This window comes from Dermacentor silvarum, chromosome 11, assembly GCF_013339745.2.
Source record: "Dermacentor silvarum isolate Dsil-2018 chromosome 11, BIME_Dsil_1.4, whole genome shotgun sequence".
NCBI classification, from domain to species: domain Eukaryota; kingdom Metazoa; phylum Arthropoda; class Arachnida; order Ixodida; family Ixodidae; genus Dermacentor; species Dermacentor silvarum.
In genome coordinates, this window is record NC_051164.1 from 98,391,306 (window position 1) to 98,407,525 (window position 16,220).

Here is a 16,220-nt window from a genome sequence, read left to right on the forward strand (position 1 = left end):
AAGAAGGGCTCCATACTTCATCCAATTTTAGTTAAGTATACAGCTGTGAGCCAGTTTAGATTTAACTGTTTGAAGCCATCGCATTTTATGCTGTTATCTTTTAGCGCTATGCAGCAGCACCAGAACTAACATGTTTTCCTGGAAGCACCACAGACAAACAAATAATGTAAACTTCAAGCCAAAGTGTCACTAGCACGCTCTTTGCTCAGCTTAATTAGCACCAGTTTTGTGATTGGTCTGAAGCTCACGTTACCTTTCTAACAGATTCTTCAGACTTCCATGTTGTGCAATGTGAGTATATCTTGAATAATGCTAAACTAAAAGCGTAGGTTGCCGTAGGTTGCTATTGCCCTTTAATTTAGTTTCGAGTGAGAAATCAAAATGAAAAATTGCTCTTCACTTACAGGAGGCAGCATGGTCCTAGGGCTACTCGGTTCCGCCTTGATGTCATTACTCATGGCCTGCAAAAAAATTTTGTTAATTTTTTGGGGGCAGAGTTGAGAACAAACCACATGCTCATTTTCTTAAATTTTTGTGCGCAAACAAACAGGGACGAAGAAAAAGGAGACACAAGGACGAGCGCTTTCGCTTGTGTCTCCTTTTTCTTCGTCCCTGTTTGTTTGCGCACAAAAATTTAAGAAAATGAATCTGTTCCAACTAGGCCGACTCGCAGTTAAACCACATACTCCCAAGCACACATGCGCGTCCGCTTAGAAAAAATTCTCCATACTTTGTCCAAATGCATGTACTGGTGTGAACCAGTTAAGACTTAATAGTCAAAAGCTGTGTTGCTTTATGTTGTTATCTTTACCCACTATGCAGCTGTGCCGGAACCAATGTGTAATCTTTGAAGCACATAGACAAAAAACTATCGCACAGAACATCTCAGTATGACTGTTGACGCAATTAGCACTGAAGCATGTAGCAACATACCAGTATGTATTGCCACCGCTGAAATGGGTCATATACAGGGTGTTTCAGCAAACACTTTCAACAAATTTTTAAAGGTTGCTTGTGGCAGATAGCACAATTCTAGTTCATGAGCTGAACTACGCTAAGAGGCGAATATTACTTGCACAAAGAAAAATGACATGGTGACAACAGCATGACACCGTGGTGCCAACATCGGAATGATGCTGATGGTATGCAGATGGCATGCCAATAATGGTGAGACGATGCTGGAATGACAATAACACAATGACGACAGTATGGTTACACTTTGATGACAGTGGAATCACGACACCGAAATTACAGCAATGAAATACACAATGACGACACAGCATGGTTACAATTTGATAACAGTGGAATCACGCCGCCGAAATTACGGCAGTGAAACGACCCCCTTTGCTATGATGGCGACTGTGTTGACAATGCAATGATAATGACAGCGATATGACAACATAGTGACAGTGACAGAGTGAAGATAGAAAAAGGCTGACGATGACATGACAACAAAGGAATGATTGCAATGGCATGAAGATAAAATGAAGATGACAGCATGTAGGTGTTAGAGGTCATGTCCTCCTTACATGTATCACCAGCCTTGTGGGTCACCTTGATTTCCAGTATATCTGGTAGCTGTTAATGCTGTATCAGGTACCAGCCAATCGTGCTACACTAGCTAGCAGCCAGCAGGCATGACATTAGTATAATGACGACCGTGGGATGACACCATCACTTTCACTATGACCCACGAATTCAGCGTGAGCTATTCAGCCAGACAGCACCCAGCAGCAGGAAAAAAGTCGAAAAAAGAGGCAAAGAAAATTTTGCTTAAAAAAAGCCTAAACTCTAAACCACAGAAACCTTGGCGCACTCATCGCTCAGCCTAAAGGGCCCCTCACCAAGTTTGGCCATTTTAAACAGACAAGTGCAGCCATCAATCGGAGACTTCACATGGTGGCAATCATGTTGCAAAGTAATACTACAGGGCTGCGTGCTGCAAAAACAGTCAACACATGAACATGATAAGGTCCTTTGGATCCACTATGTGAGAAGGCAGGGAAGGAACACCGCTTGTGGACGATATTAGAGGCAGACGGAGAGAGAGTCTCTACTGACCATGTTGCTTGCTTCCTGGCGGTTTCTCAGCATGACCCCCCAGTTAATTTCTTCCATCTCCGCCAATAAAGCACCGATTTGAAAAAAAACTATTTGAGTAAAATGCTCCTCAGACGGCATTTTAAAACTTCCAGTGTATAACCAACATTTGCAATGGGGCCTGGTGAGGAACCTTTTCATAAAGCAAAGCCTTCTTTGCTTCTCTGCCCCATTTGCCAGTGCTTCTTGCTGTCTTGCCATGCATACAACAACCTGGGGCACTGGGTGTGTGCAAATAAATATGTGCTGCTCGACATGTGGGTATAGGCCGCAGGGTAGATGCCCGATTAGTCAATCAGGACAGGAGGCAAGAAGTCGGTTGGCAACAGATACGGCAGAATGTGGAGAAATAAGTGAACAAAATTGATAATTATTTTTTAATCTGTCGCCAATTCATAATATGTACAAAGAAAACAACTTTTTTAAGCTCCACTTAGTAAACTTGGCTTGAATTTAGGGCTTTGGCACTGGGTTTTAGTGAAGGGGACATGTTTGATGCCGCGTGTGATTTCATTCAAGTTACAAAACATATGACATGCTAATTCTTGCCTTCCTACTATTTCTAATGCATTTTTTAGAAGTTCTTTCTATTCTAAATTGCTCAATGGATATCTTTTTAAAATTTTTAAATAGAATCCCCCATTCATATGGGCTTACTTCTCAGTTATGCAGTACTCTATTATTTGCAGTTTTACATTTTCAAGTAAATTTTTCTGAAGCTATTAACTGAGTACAATCACCCAATTCTTGGCTCATCCCCCCTTGAGGGTACATGCTATGTTTTGAAAGTTCTTCATCATCATCAAAATGGGACATGAGAGTGCACTGAACAAGGGGTGTTGAAGTACAGAGAAGCGAAATAGAAGCGACGACATTTCAGTAAACTTCAAAGAAAGCTTCGATTATAACCAATACACAGATATGCATAGGATCTGTCAATGAAAACTTGCAGGCTGTTAACTTTGTACCAGATATTTCAAACTCCCATGGTATGGCTGTGTAAACGACTTGGATAAGGCCAAACTGAAATGTGAGGTCGTAATTCCCCTTCAAATAAGCTTATAATATGAAGAATCATAAGGCAAACTCATGCATTCCACACTGAACTTCACTTACAGGAGGCAATGTGGTCGGAGGGCTACTTGGCATTGCGATCTCCCTGCTATCAGCATTTGCCACGGCAGTCTCATCTTCACCGTGTATCTGGCGCATGTGCTCTGTGAGGTTACTCTTCAAGGCAAAGTGCGTCTGACACACAGGACAGATATGTGGCCTTTCACTTGTGTGCACTAGGGCATGCCTGGCCAGAGCACTGTTTCCTACGAAGGCGGCCGGGCACAGGTGGCACCTGTATGGCTTCTCAATATTTTGGCGGTTCACAATCTTGTGCCAGTTCAGGTGCTGCTGCAGGGCCTTCGCCTGCTTGAACGCCTTGCCACACTCGGGGCAGTGGCACAGGTTCACTCCACTTGCGTGCAGCTGCTTGTGCCTCTCCAGCGATGTCCTCCTGCAGAATTTGGACGGGCACAATGGGCACGCATACTGCATCTCGCTTGTGTGGACACGCAGGTGCCTAGTAACACCGATCTTCAGCGCGAACTTCAGGCCACAAATGGGGCAGGTGTACTTCTTCTCGCCGGTGTGCAAGACTAGGTGATGTTTCAGAGATTGCTTGGTCGTAAAGCTCCGCCCACACACGCTACATTCGTGACACGTGCCGACACTCCTGCCTGGTTCCTTCCCTGGGGCTCCGACAGTGCCATCAGATATTCTGCACATTCAAAAATAAAGAGAAACATCAACTTGCTTGAATGGTTGTTGCACAACCAAGTTATAGACTCAGACACTATAAAAATAAACAAAAGGACAAAGCTACAGAAAGAACCTGAATGCAGCAGCTATGTAGAAGACTGGACATTTGCCTTTCAGTTGCGGTATGCCATTGCAACTGAGCCAACAGATGGAGAAAGGCAAGGTAGGGCTAGATCAGAAGTATAGGGACCGAAAGGAGATCCTATAGCTCAAGGGTGTGTCGTGGGCTAAACAGACGAGTAGGTGACCCGTCAGGCCAGCAAAGAGAAGCCACCGATTTATTCACAAGGGCATGCGGCTTGAGGAGCTCCAGCACGGCACAGAAGTGCGTAGAAGTGTAGATGAAAGACAATGGTGCCACTAGAACTATACTAGATTAATGATTTAGTGATCCAGAATGACAGCTCCAAAACTGTTGTGCCACAGCATTACTAAACGTGGCAATGTGCAGAGAATGTATGGCAAGAACGTATGGCAAGACGTTGGAAGTGTGTTGCACGAGTTGTCAAAAAGAGGACAGAAAAAGCTATGAACGGCATTACTGTCATTAATGCACAGAGGCACTAGCTAATACATTAAAGATCCAGCAGAAAGAAAGACTCAGGCAAGAGAGAACCAAGCAGGACTGGGGGTAACTCTACAGGGGCCCTCGAAAAAGTCTAAAACAACTGTAGAGCCAGGTGCACATTACTTGATTTCCAAAGCAGCAAGATAATTTTTCAGCAGCACTGAGAGGTATGGCTGAAAACCTGTGTACTGTAAAACTTGTAAAAATCCTGCACACACAACGACTGGGGGGGAGAGAAGGTTTATAATGTTGGACTTGAGCACATAAGTTTTGTGGGATACACATGCACTTTACTAATGCTAATCTACCTTTACACACAGCCTACAGGCACCAGCGAACTTGGAATAGCACAGAACCTGCAAGCAACACATTGTTTTCAGATCACGCTGTCTTTTCAGTGACTTTCCTGTTTCCAATTTGGCATGCTTCAAGATCTGCCTCAATAAACCTGTTCAAAGCGAATACCTTTCTGGTACTAAATGGTGCCTTGCACTGCCACAAGAAGGCGGCGTAGGTACCATAAGAATTTCCTTATTGCATGCATTATTTTATAATAGTGTGCCGCCCCATCTAATAAGACCTTTAAAACTTTTTAGCAAGCAGAATTTATTTTTCATAAAACTTCACACAACATTTGTAAAATTATAGAATAAGCCCAAGTTCCAGTCCCTGTCTTCATACTCAACACTAATCACCCTTTCTCCTCCACCGCCATTTTACCCTTTTCCTGCATATGATTAGCAATGTTTTTACGTGCCAGACAACGTGGCCGCCAGTACCCCAGATAGGATGGTAAGCCGGCTGGCCCTCCTTACCTACCCATTCTCTTTGAGGAGTGCCTCGGTAATATTAATTACAGCTAGTGGCCAACTCGAATTATTAGTTGTAAATGCAATAAAGGTTCTCTTAGTGTGTGTGCGTGGTTCTCCACTGCTTCCTCAAACACGAACCAAACCACGGTTGTTGAGCAGGCATGCGGCAACCACAATGTGTGGAATGCTAAGCCACATATGCCTTTCAAGTGCTGTGTCCACATTTGTGGACGCAATTAGTTTTTGCTGGTTCTGTCAAGGGCTGGCCAAGACTAAGCTTGAGCTTCAGGTGAGTAGATCCCCCTGCCTGCTGAACATGCCTTCATTTAACTTTCAACATCCTTCGTATACAGACGATCACTTTGCTGAAGGTTTCACAGGACCATGTTTCACAGAACGTTCGACGTGCCGCGTACCAGCAGCAATATAGAAAAAAAAAAAGAAAATTCTTTTTTCTTTGCTTGTAATGCATGCGGTCAATAATGAAATTGTACATGTGCTTCAAGCCTGTGACTGAATTTTTCATGCAGAAATGGGGCATTATTGGCTGCATAAAAGAATTAGTTACTTTTTAATCATGACAACTCATAAAAATATGCACGGACCATCATCCTACCACCTTGCCTTTCTTGCAGTGAAGAGTCGCTAAAAGTCAAGTGGCTTCAAATGAGGTTGTGTAATTTTGATGCATTTATAGATAATACTTTAGAGCTCACACTTGAAGACAATATAGTGCCGGGAACACCTCCATATGTCTACTACCTAAACCTAATAACACGAACTTTATTGCAATGTGCCTCTTTCTGAATGTGACCCTAAAGTCGTGAATCAACCTGAGACCTTGTGTTCAGCTACAGAATGCCATAGCGAGCACCACAGCGGGTAATATCCCTTACTGGAAGCAATAAGAATACTTTATATAGCGATTCCCTTCAATTATGTTTGTGTAAACTCAACGGTGCTCACCCTGGTGCACTATCCATGATGGATGTGTCAGTTCTGCGTTTCCGTGGGGTTACCACGATGATCCTTGGCTCCAGGGTTGCGTGCTCAGATGGTTCTTTCTTTTCCATGCCTAAATGGCCCTATAAAACAGCATCCACACTTCTTTTTTTGTAAAACAGTGTGACCACAATGTATGCCGTAGAAGGATAGAAAATAAGGGCTTGCATCATCGTGTCTGCACTCAGCACTTTCAAAATTTTGTTTTCATGCCACAAAAGAAAGTTTTTGCAAACGGATTGATCGCTTCTCCTCTTGTCATTGCCTCTAAAGTGTTTGGTCAAGAAATTGAAAGGCTTCCCTAGTCAGTCAGCCTGCTGCACATCCAAATGTATGCAGAAAAGCTGCCACGATACCTTTTGTGCATTCTATTTTGCACAGATTAAAGAAAGTTGCTAAGCATCATGGCATTGACATTTTTCCGGGGATAGAAAACTTGGTGGTATACGTGCTGCAATCAATAAAAGATCAATGATTGGCATAAGACAGAGTAACAACAGTTGTTCTGTAAAACATTTAAGCAAGTACACCAAATGTTCCTCTGGAGCAGTTCACAGGATTACTGTGATGCGTGGTAGCAGCATGCACATTAGGCAGACCGGCCAGGTGTGTCAATGTTCGGTTATGTGAGCATGTTAATTCCTTAAAAGAAGCTGTGTCTTCGCATCTTGTTAGCCACTGCTGTGATTGAAGCTGCATGCTTTCTCTAGCCAATACCTCGGTCATTATAAAGCAGCGTGACATGTGTGTTAGTCAACCTTCAGTTTCTTTTTTGAACGACAAGATCGCTTTTGTTTAATGCTCATGATTATGTGGCGAGTGTCATAGACGTGACCCACATCCTTTCACTTTCAATGATTAAATAGACTATTGCTTCCAAAAGAAAATTTCAGTCGTTAGACCAATGTTTGTCCTGTCCTCTTTCTCTTGTCTTTGTCAGTTTGTGGGCTGCTCAAAAGTGCAGTTTTGCATAACAATATTTTTGTTTCCTTCATATATTTATTTGTCCAAAATGAAGTCTGCGTGGTAATTTCCAGCCAAGAGCCATACGCAAGTGAAAGCACCTACTGATATTCCTACGAGGAAAGCAGCAAGCACAGTGTGTCTAAGACAAGAAATGAAGGAAGAATGACAACTAATTATGTTCTGTGGCAACAGTAGATCTTAAGAGATGAAAATTTTCTTGACACTGAACTTGGAAATATGCTACTAAGGCACCTAGAGTTAATTAAATCAATGGGTGCCAGCTTCATGTTTCTCAAGGGATAAAAATACAGTGTTCGCCATCATACATAGGTATTCTGGCAAGGTGCTAAACATGTAAGAATACTCGACGCAATGCAGGATTTGGATGATCCAAAACAACACTTGGCTGGACACTGTACTGAAAGGCTCTGTATATATATATTTTTTACCACCTCTGGTATCATTAAAAAGCACCTTTATGCGTTCATGCACCTAAGCATAAGCATTGTTCTATTTCAGCATCATCAAAATTTGGCCAGTGCCATCAGGGCTTAACAAGTCAATTGCATCATGACTGGCAGTCATGTGATTAATTCCGAGACATGACACTGAACAGTCAATCTCTCTTCAAGTTACAGTTTAGGGCCCCTTTAACACCTTTTATGAAAGGTATAGAATGTGTCTGGCTTTAAAGGCCATCTTCTCACAAATATTTCCAACGAATAGTTTTTCAATGTGGTTTGTGTTAGCAGAGCTATGATCAATCAAATTCTGTGGCAAAAACGACATCGTAGCTTTTGCCTCCATTCTGTTGTCCTTACTGCACTTAAAAGCTCTGTTCAACAATTTGTTTGATTTTTTGACAATCTTGTCTCTGGCAATTTAAATTTTGTGTTACAACATGTAACTCCCTGTACATAATTGCTTGTAAATTGTCACAGCATAAAGAACAAAGTTGATAGCTTCATGTCTTTAGTAGCCACTGTTAAACGTCGGATCGTGATGGGCACCGAATCATGGTTAGACAAAACTATACCTAATATAGAAATCTTTCCACCTGGTATTACTGTCTTACGGACATGGCGGGGGAGTATTTATTTTGATATCAAATGCATTGTCAAGTACACAAATTTTATTTGAAGACAATTCTGAGTATGTCTGGTGCCTTGTGAAATTACCCAAAGGAAACAATGTAGTGTACGGGACATTCTACCGCCCACCCGGACAGCAGCGACTCATTCGGATTGCTGTCTGAGACGCTATCTCTTAGCATATTTCTAGGGGGTGATTTCAATTTGCTGGACTTCAACTGGCTGGTAATAGGTCCCATATTTCCACAGAGTTCGAAGAACTACTCGAATTAAATGGATTGCAGCAGTACGTACTGGAACCTACGCAAGAAAATGCAATTTTAGACTTAGTACTTTGCAATGAACCGAGCTTAGTATCAAAAGTTGCTGTTTTCCCAGGTATTAGTGACCACAGGGCAGTTGTCATAGAACTTAACATACAGCGAGTACGGATGGCACAAATTCCACAACGAAAAGTGTACAGCTACGACAGAGGAGACTATGCCACTATTAGAACCGAACTTGAAAATTTCTTTCCTACTTTCCAGTATCTGTCAAACGCACGCTGTCCGTTAACTTTGTGGTCAGCATTTCGTGACAAAATACTTCAAATAGTCGAAATTCATGTTCCATGCAGGTATCTGCGGCAACGAAAAAAACAAAAACCTTGGTTTAACGTGGAAATACTTTCGTTTTTACTATAAGTTTTTACTTATAAGGTTTACTTTTTACTTATAGTTTTACTTTTTAGTATTTTTACTTTATAAGTTTTATACTTATAAGAATTACTTATAAGTTTTTATAAGGAAAGCGAGACGAACATATAAAAAGTTTTCTGCCGACACCAGTCTGGGAAATCAGAAATGCTTGCAAGAGATAAATAATCTATTGAATGTAACAATTAAATATGCGAAATATACCTTCTTTATTAAATTAAACAAATCGTTTTGGAAGTATGTAAAACAAAACCGAAAAGAAGACATATCCATGCCATCTTTAACTATTGACGGCCAAACCAGGACATCAGACTATCAGAACACGGAATGCTTTAATCAGTACTTCCAATCCGTGTTTTCGTAAGTATCTGCTAGGGAGACTTCGCTTTTGAACAACGCCAATCAGGGCGATATGATGCCAGACATTGAATTTGTTGTTAGTGGCATTGATTATTTATTACACCATTTAGATGAAACAAAAGCAATTGGACCTGATGTAATTGGACCATTCCATCCCCAGTGGTCCTTAAAGAGTGTCATAGCATCATTGCTTGGTATTTAACGATCATCTATAAACTTTCCCTTGAAACAGGCCTCATTCCCCAAGATTGGAAAACGGCAAGCGTGACACCAGTTCTTAAATCGGGCAATAGAAAACTATAGGCCGATTTCACTAACGTCGATATGTTGCAAAATATTCGAACACATTTTATATAGCAACTTATCTGCATTCCTTGGCTCAAACGGTTTCTTTACACCTTCCCAGCACGGATTTCGAAAAGGTTATTCCTGCAACACACAACTAATAGAATTTCAGCACTTCTTATCCAAAGCCATTGATAACAATAGTCAGGTAGACGCGGTTTTTATTGATTTTCGAAAAGCTTTCGATACTGTGTCCCATAAGCTCTTATATGTAAAGCTTGCTGCATTAAAGGGAGTGACAACCAATATTTATGGACCCAGTTTTTTATGGCGCAACGAAAAGCTCACCCTCGGTAGTGTTTACATCTGCAGCGGTTACTTCCAAAAGTGCGTGGATATTTTGTAAGCAGAATTTTTCGATCTGAATAGCCTCTAAAAAAATAAGAGTCCCTCCTCCAGCAACGCTGAGAAGTGATAGCAATGCTGATAGCCCGCCTCGCAAATTGTGAAAGGCGCCCATCGTCCTGCTTTCACTGGAGGAAGTGCAACTGTGGTTAACCACCTATATTGTCAATTTGGAGAGACTTTTAAAGCTAAATAGACTGGTACAATAAGTTTGTGTTACTGTACAGACCTTTCTTATAGCTGCACTGCGTTTTTTTTCCCAAGTACACGCCTACGTCATGGCTGGCTGGCCCCCGTCGTCGTTATTCAGTCGATAGACGAGCCAAGCCAAGTCATCGAAAACGAAGGCGAAGGCAGCACCACTTTTCTACTCACTACAAAGGAAGGCTTATCTGCACATTGTAAGTTAGAAAAAACTTATAATAGAAAAAATGTTACTGCATTTCAATATTAATAAAAAGACCAGGAACAGCATACACTGGTAGAAGGTCACATGGTAGACCTCTTAAATATTTCATGTTTTTGCCGCATGGGGCGCCAAAGGTCATTTTTCACGACTTTTAGTGAAGAGTTAAAAATATAAATCCACGTTTAATGAGAAAAACAGGGCCCGTTCTAGCCAATACGATAGACGATCTTTCCATCCGCGTGGTTATCACAATTCATGTTCTGAGCGGTTGTCTGTCCCTTTAAATGTAAACGAAAACGTTCAAAATTGGATACGAAACTACCTAAACGGAAGAACCCAGTCAGTCATCCTAAACAACGCCGGATCTTCACCAATAACTGTTTCTTCGGGTGTTCCTCAGGGAAGCGTACTGGGCCCCTTGTTATTTTCAATCTACATAAATGACATTGTCGAACTAATTACATCAACCATAAAACTATTTGCCGATGACTGTGTGATTTACAGAGAAATTACTACTGAAAATGACATAGATACTTTGCAAACAGAATTAGACAAGGTAGCGAACTGGTGTAAAAAATGGAACATGAATTTAAATATAAAAATGTGCAGTAGTATAAATTTTTCAAGAAAATTATCCAAATTTCAGCACCGATATAACATCAATGGCACGATTATCAACATACAGCCAGAATACAAGTATCTAGGAGTCTATTTCACCGAATCACTCACTTGGCATAAACAGGTTGACACTGTCATAGCAAAAGCTAGAAGGATGTTACATTTTATTTGCAGTTATATGGGGTTTCAAACAGGCAACGCGCGAAGTTAAAGAAACTTTATACTTCTTACATGTCAGAACAATACTTGATTATGCCTGTGTAATATGGGATCCCTATCAAGATTACCTGATTAATAGACAGGAAAAACTACAGAACCAAGCAGTAAGGCTTGTTTGTAATAACTACAGCCCGTACTCTAGCGTTTCCGAAATGAAGGCCAGTTTAGGGATCTGCTACATATGCGTAAGCAGAAGTTAAGGCTCAAACTTTTGCACCAAATATATAACATTCAGACAGGTATCAATCGTTAAAACTATCTTCTGGAACCAGATTACATATCGACTCGCTGTGATAACAACAAAACATCTCAGCCTATAACTGCAGAACAAACACTTTTTACTACTCTTTTTTTCCCCAAATCAATTAGACAATGGAACAGTTTATCAAATGATATATAGTAAATGTGTCAAATAATGAACTGTTCTATTTTATGCAGTGACAGCGCTCTTGTAAAACACCTTTATGTGTAATATATCCTGAAAATCTGTTTGTTTCGCCTTACTTGTATGTCTTTCTCGAAATGCTATAGTCGTGCTTCTGTTTGTGAGTATATCTGTGCAAAAGCTTTTCTGTTTTACTGGCTATGTTTTGTTCCCCCCTACGTAATGCGTTTATGGCGATGAAGGTACTCTGTAAAAAAAATGTGGTTGATCCCTCTTATATAGGAATCGGTATAGAACACGAAAGTGAAACGTGTCTTCACAGAAGTAGTGTAATGTTTATTGCACATTGATATATAATGTCTATTGGTGTTTTGTGGCTAAAGCGCCCTTAGGCGTTGATGCACCCACGCTGACGCCTGGTGGCACGTCTCCTCCATCACGACTACCAACGTCGATGACCATGAGCAACCGTCGTGCATATGGAAGCTGCACTACGCTGCACACGCTAGCACAACGCGAAAGACGAAGCACGTAACTGACACACTAATACAACGCGCAAGACAAAGCACGTAACTGAATCGTCACCGAGTCAAATCAGCGCGTACAGCGCGTCGTAATTGCAGCCTCCACGATCAACTTCAGAAACATTTTCAGAGCTAATTGCGGAGGCCACGCTCCGCTGTGCTGAGTACGGTGAACGCCACCTAGGTGGCGTTGGTAGTGCTTCTTGATGCCAGCATCCCTTCGAATGCTGGCATCGAGGCGTCGTAGTGCTGAGACCACCGAAGCGTTCACTGTCGGTGCGCGTTAGTGTCATAATGCAGTACTTCTCTTTTCTGCTCGTAGGCGGCGGCACCGCCCCGAGCAAGAGCGCGGGTACACGGAGGAGTGTTAGATATATAAGGCGCGTCTGTGTAGCTCTCTGCAAAATCGTTTGTGGCGCAATGGGTTAAACGCTCGGCGATCTATCGTCGCGGACCGAGAGGTCGTGGGTTCGATTTCCAAATTTTGCATGTTTGTGGAACTTTTTCTTCTGGTTTCTTTCTTTGTATTATGTTCGTGTACATTGTAAGCTGACGTATTTCCGTGACGGAAATACGTCAGTGAAGTCTTGGTGGACCCCGGCATAAAACACTTTCGTGTTAATAAAAAATAAATAAACTCAAAGTTCTATGCCGAAAAGCACAAATATTTTGCTTTCCTTTCATGCACTGCATAACATTTTGAGTGTAGCAGTCCCTTCAGAAAAAAAAAAAACTATTAGTGAAAGCTACAAAAAGCAGTCACTTTTTCCATGGTAGAGAAAGAGTTAAGTTCTGTGAGACGCTAACAGAGAATAACATATTTCGTTTGGGCAGAAATTCAATGAATCGGAAATCATTATGCAGCATTGCTTTTTTTTGTTTAACAGAACAGGTGGCAGTCATACGAATGTTTCAGTTAGAGTAATTTTCATTGTCCTGTCACAGGGCAATGAAAATTAGTAAAACTGAAACATTTTTGACTGGCACTGATACTCACCAAAACTAATGACTATTGTTGAAAAAAGTCAAGAAAGTTTCTTTCATAGCTTATTTAGCCAGCCATCTGCATTGGCCTGAAGCAAAAGATACAAGAAACTCGCATTCCGTAGCCCTTGTACCATATTTTTCAAACTTTCAGTTATCCTGTGCAAACATAACTAGAATAATGCCCCTTTGAAATGTGAGGCCACAATTCCCCTTTAATTTGGACCCCAGCGTGAAGAATAAAAAATTGCCAATACCACATTGTGCTTCACTTACAGGAGGCAGCGTCGTCGGAGAGCCACTTGGCATCGTAATGTCCAACCTGCTGTCAGCACTTGCCACGGTGGTGGTCTCAACTCCACTGTGCAACCGCCGCACGTGCAGTTCGAGGCTTTGACGCCAGGCATAGGCTTTCTCGCACACGGGACACTTGTGTGGCTTTTCACCCATGTGTATTAGCACGTGACTGTCCCGATTAGGTATCTTTGTAAATCTGGCTGGACACAGGTGGCATGGGTATGGCTTCTCCATCTTGTGCCACTTCAGGTGCCTCTGCAGTGTCTTCATCCGCATGAAGGATTTGCCGCACTCAGGGCAGTGGCACATGTCCACTCCCCTCACGTGTAGCTGCTGGTGTCGATCCAAAGACTCCTTTCTGCAGAACTTGGATGGGCACACCTGGCACGCATACGGCATCTCACCCGTGTGGATGCGCTGGTGTTTAAGGAGAGGGAACTTCTGAAAAAACTTGAGCCCACAGACGTCACAGGCGTACGGCTTCTCACCCTTGTGCACGATCAGATGATTTGTTACAGACTTCTTGGTCGAAAAGCGCTGCCTGCACACGCCACACTCGTAGCAGCAGTCGACACTCGTTCTGGGATTTTTCAGTGGAGCTTCTGTAGTGCCTTCACAGATTCTGGAGATTCAAAAAAGAGAACCATGAACTTACTTGAGTGGTCGTTGAATCATTCTGGTAGAGACTTAAAGAGACATTATTAACAACAATAGGAAGAAGTCGTAGAGAGGACATAACTGCAGCAGCTACCTAACAACTGGACACTCGCCTTTCAGCTATGGTAGCCTACGTCATTGGAACTGAGACAGAACATGGATAAAACCAAAGTCAAGCTAGACCAAAAATGAACTACTTAAACGGTTCACTTATCCACAGTGACAGCTTTAAAGCCACTAACAGCCAGGGTGTCGAACCCCCCCCCCCCCCCCCCCCCAAACCCAGAAAGAAAAGTATACTCCAACCAGAATTCTAGCCGGAACTGAACCTGAACAAGCCTGAACATAAACAAGCCTGAACAAGCCTGAACATAAAGCAGAAGAGAAGAAAAAAGAGAAATGATTACTGGTTCGGTACAAAACAGTTCAAGTATGTAGGATGCAAATGCGTGCTCAATAGATAAGTGATTCTTAAACATGATTGCCATTTCAGTCGGCGCACTCCACAAGCAGATTGTTATGACTAAAGAGTTGCATTATAGATATTCGAGAATGGGGACAGATGATAGGTGTGCACTGGTATCTATTTGGCCACCTAGATGAAGAAACTTTCACTTAGATAATTCAGCCACGCCAGTCGTGTTCTGCGGTTCAGTTGAAAATTTTGTTTCAGAGCCACCGCAGAATCACCATTTCTGTTGAAGCTCCCAGTTCAGTTGTTCAGCCACTTAGATATTATTGCTAGATAAACCAAAAAAAGTCGCAGTTTCGCCCAAAAGGGAAGCATCAATTGCGATAGCAAATTAATAGAGAGCTATACGGAGTAAGGATAGTAGTTTTATTGGCTGCATAAACTTGGACACATTCGCTTACTAACTGAATTAACAAGCATGGTGTCAGCACACACAAGCAAACATGAATAGATCACACTCGATGACCGCAGACAACCACTGTCAAAACGCTGACGTGAGCAAGCGCGGCAGCAGCAGCGAGCGAAGGTTCGTGCTGTCTATCGCTTTAACGGAAAACTGAGCGGTGAAAGCACAGCGCATACAAAGGATAAGAGCTCTGTGGAGATCGCTTTCAAGATACTGGTGTGCACGACAGCCCGGAGTCGCGCAAAGTACAGGTATGCAGTTGCTGGCAGAGTAGAAGCCGCACCCCCTCCCTGCCGCACTGCCTTCCCGCTTTCCTCCTTTCGCGTGGGAGATTGAGGCGCCAGTTCCCCTTGCCCCGGTCGCAAGATACGCATTTGGTGCCACAGGTAAACATCGCCTCTCCTCCCTTCCATCCCCCTACGGCTTTTCCCGTGACGGAAGAAGTCACGTTTGCTCTTCGCCGTGCGTTCGCTCTCCGTGATAGCGCACGTCCCTCGCTTGCTTTCACTCGCACATACAGCATACAGCACGTGGCGACAATTTTATCGCCCTTGGACTTTATACGGAACCTCACGGCAATGGCAATGCATACGGCAGAAATCCGCTTGGAGTTTCCATATAATTGCTATTGCAATAAAATGCACAAGCCAGGACACACAAAGACCAAGACAGTGTCTTCGAGAAGGAAAAATAAGAAAAACAACTAGTTCATCAGCATGGCTCCTTGCCACAATAACACTGTGGTCATCACCACCTTATTCTAAGTGCTCAGTAAAACGGATGTAACCATCACGGGGAATGCTGTTTTGTTGCATGCCATGGTTCCATGCACATTTGGCGCTTCCAAGCAGAGTACAGCACTCAATTTCTGCAAGTCACTCCTGGGACACAATATGCATGATTTAGACTTTACTGTCCATGCTTAGTCAGCGCAAGGCTCGGTGGTGCCACATGCAGTTGCGTAAAAAATGTCATCGCAGTGTTATGACCAAACTGTACTTGTAAATAGCTCAGAAGCAGCAATGGCTCACTTGCTTTATGTATATAAAGGCCTGCCATAGAGGTAGGGGCGAAACTTGATGTAGCCCAGATGATGGCGAGGCACTCCTTTTCTGTTGTGGAATAATTTGATTCCGCCTTCGATAGCGACCGG

At 42.6% G+C, this 16,220-nt stretch overlaps 1 protein-coding gene across 1 annotated transcript in view; it reads right to left on the reverse strand.

The window, feature by feature from the left end:
- Nucleotides 1-16,220, reverse strand: part of LOC119432773 (uncharacterized) — a 105,539-nt gene that overhangs the window by 71,996 nt on the left and 17,323 nt on the right. Inside the window, exons 3-6 of the mRNA XM_049658385.1 lie at nucleotides 13,512-14,154; nucleotides 6,259-6,377; nucleotides 3,217-3,871; nucleotides 405-461 (exon numbers count right to left, since the gene is read on the reverse strand). Of these exons, the coding sequence (XP_049514342.1) occupies nucleotides 405-461; nucleotides 3,217-3,871; nucleotides 6,259-6,377; nucleotides 13,512-14,154 (1,474 nt within the window). The remainder of the gene's footprint in view (nucleotides 1-404; nucleotides 462-3,216; nucleotides 3,872-6,258; nucleotides 6,378-13,511; nucleotides 14,155-16,220) is intronic.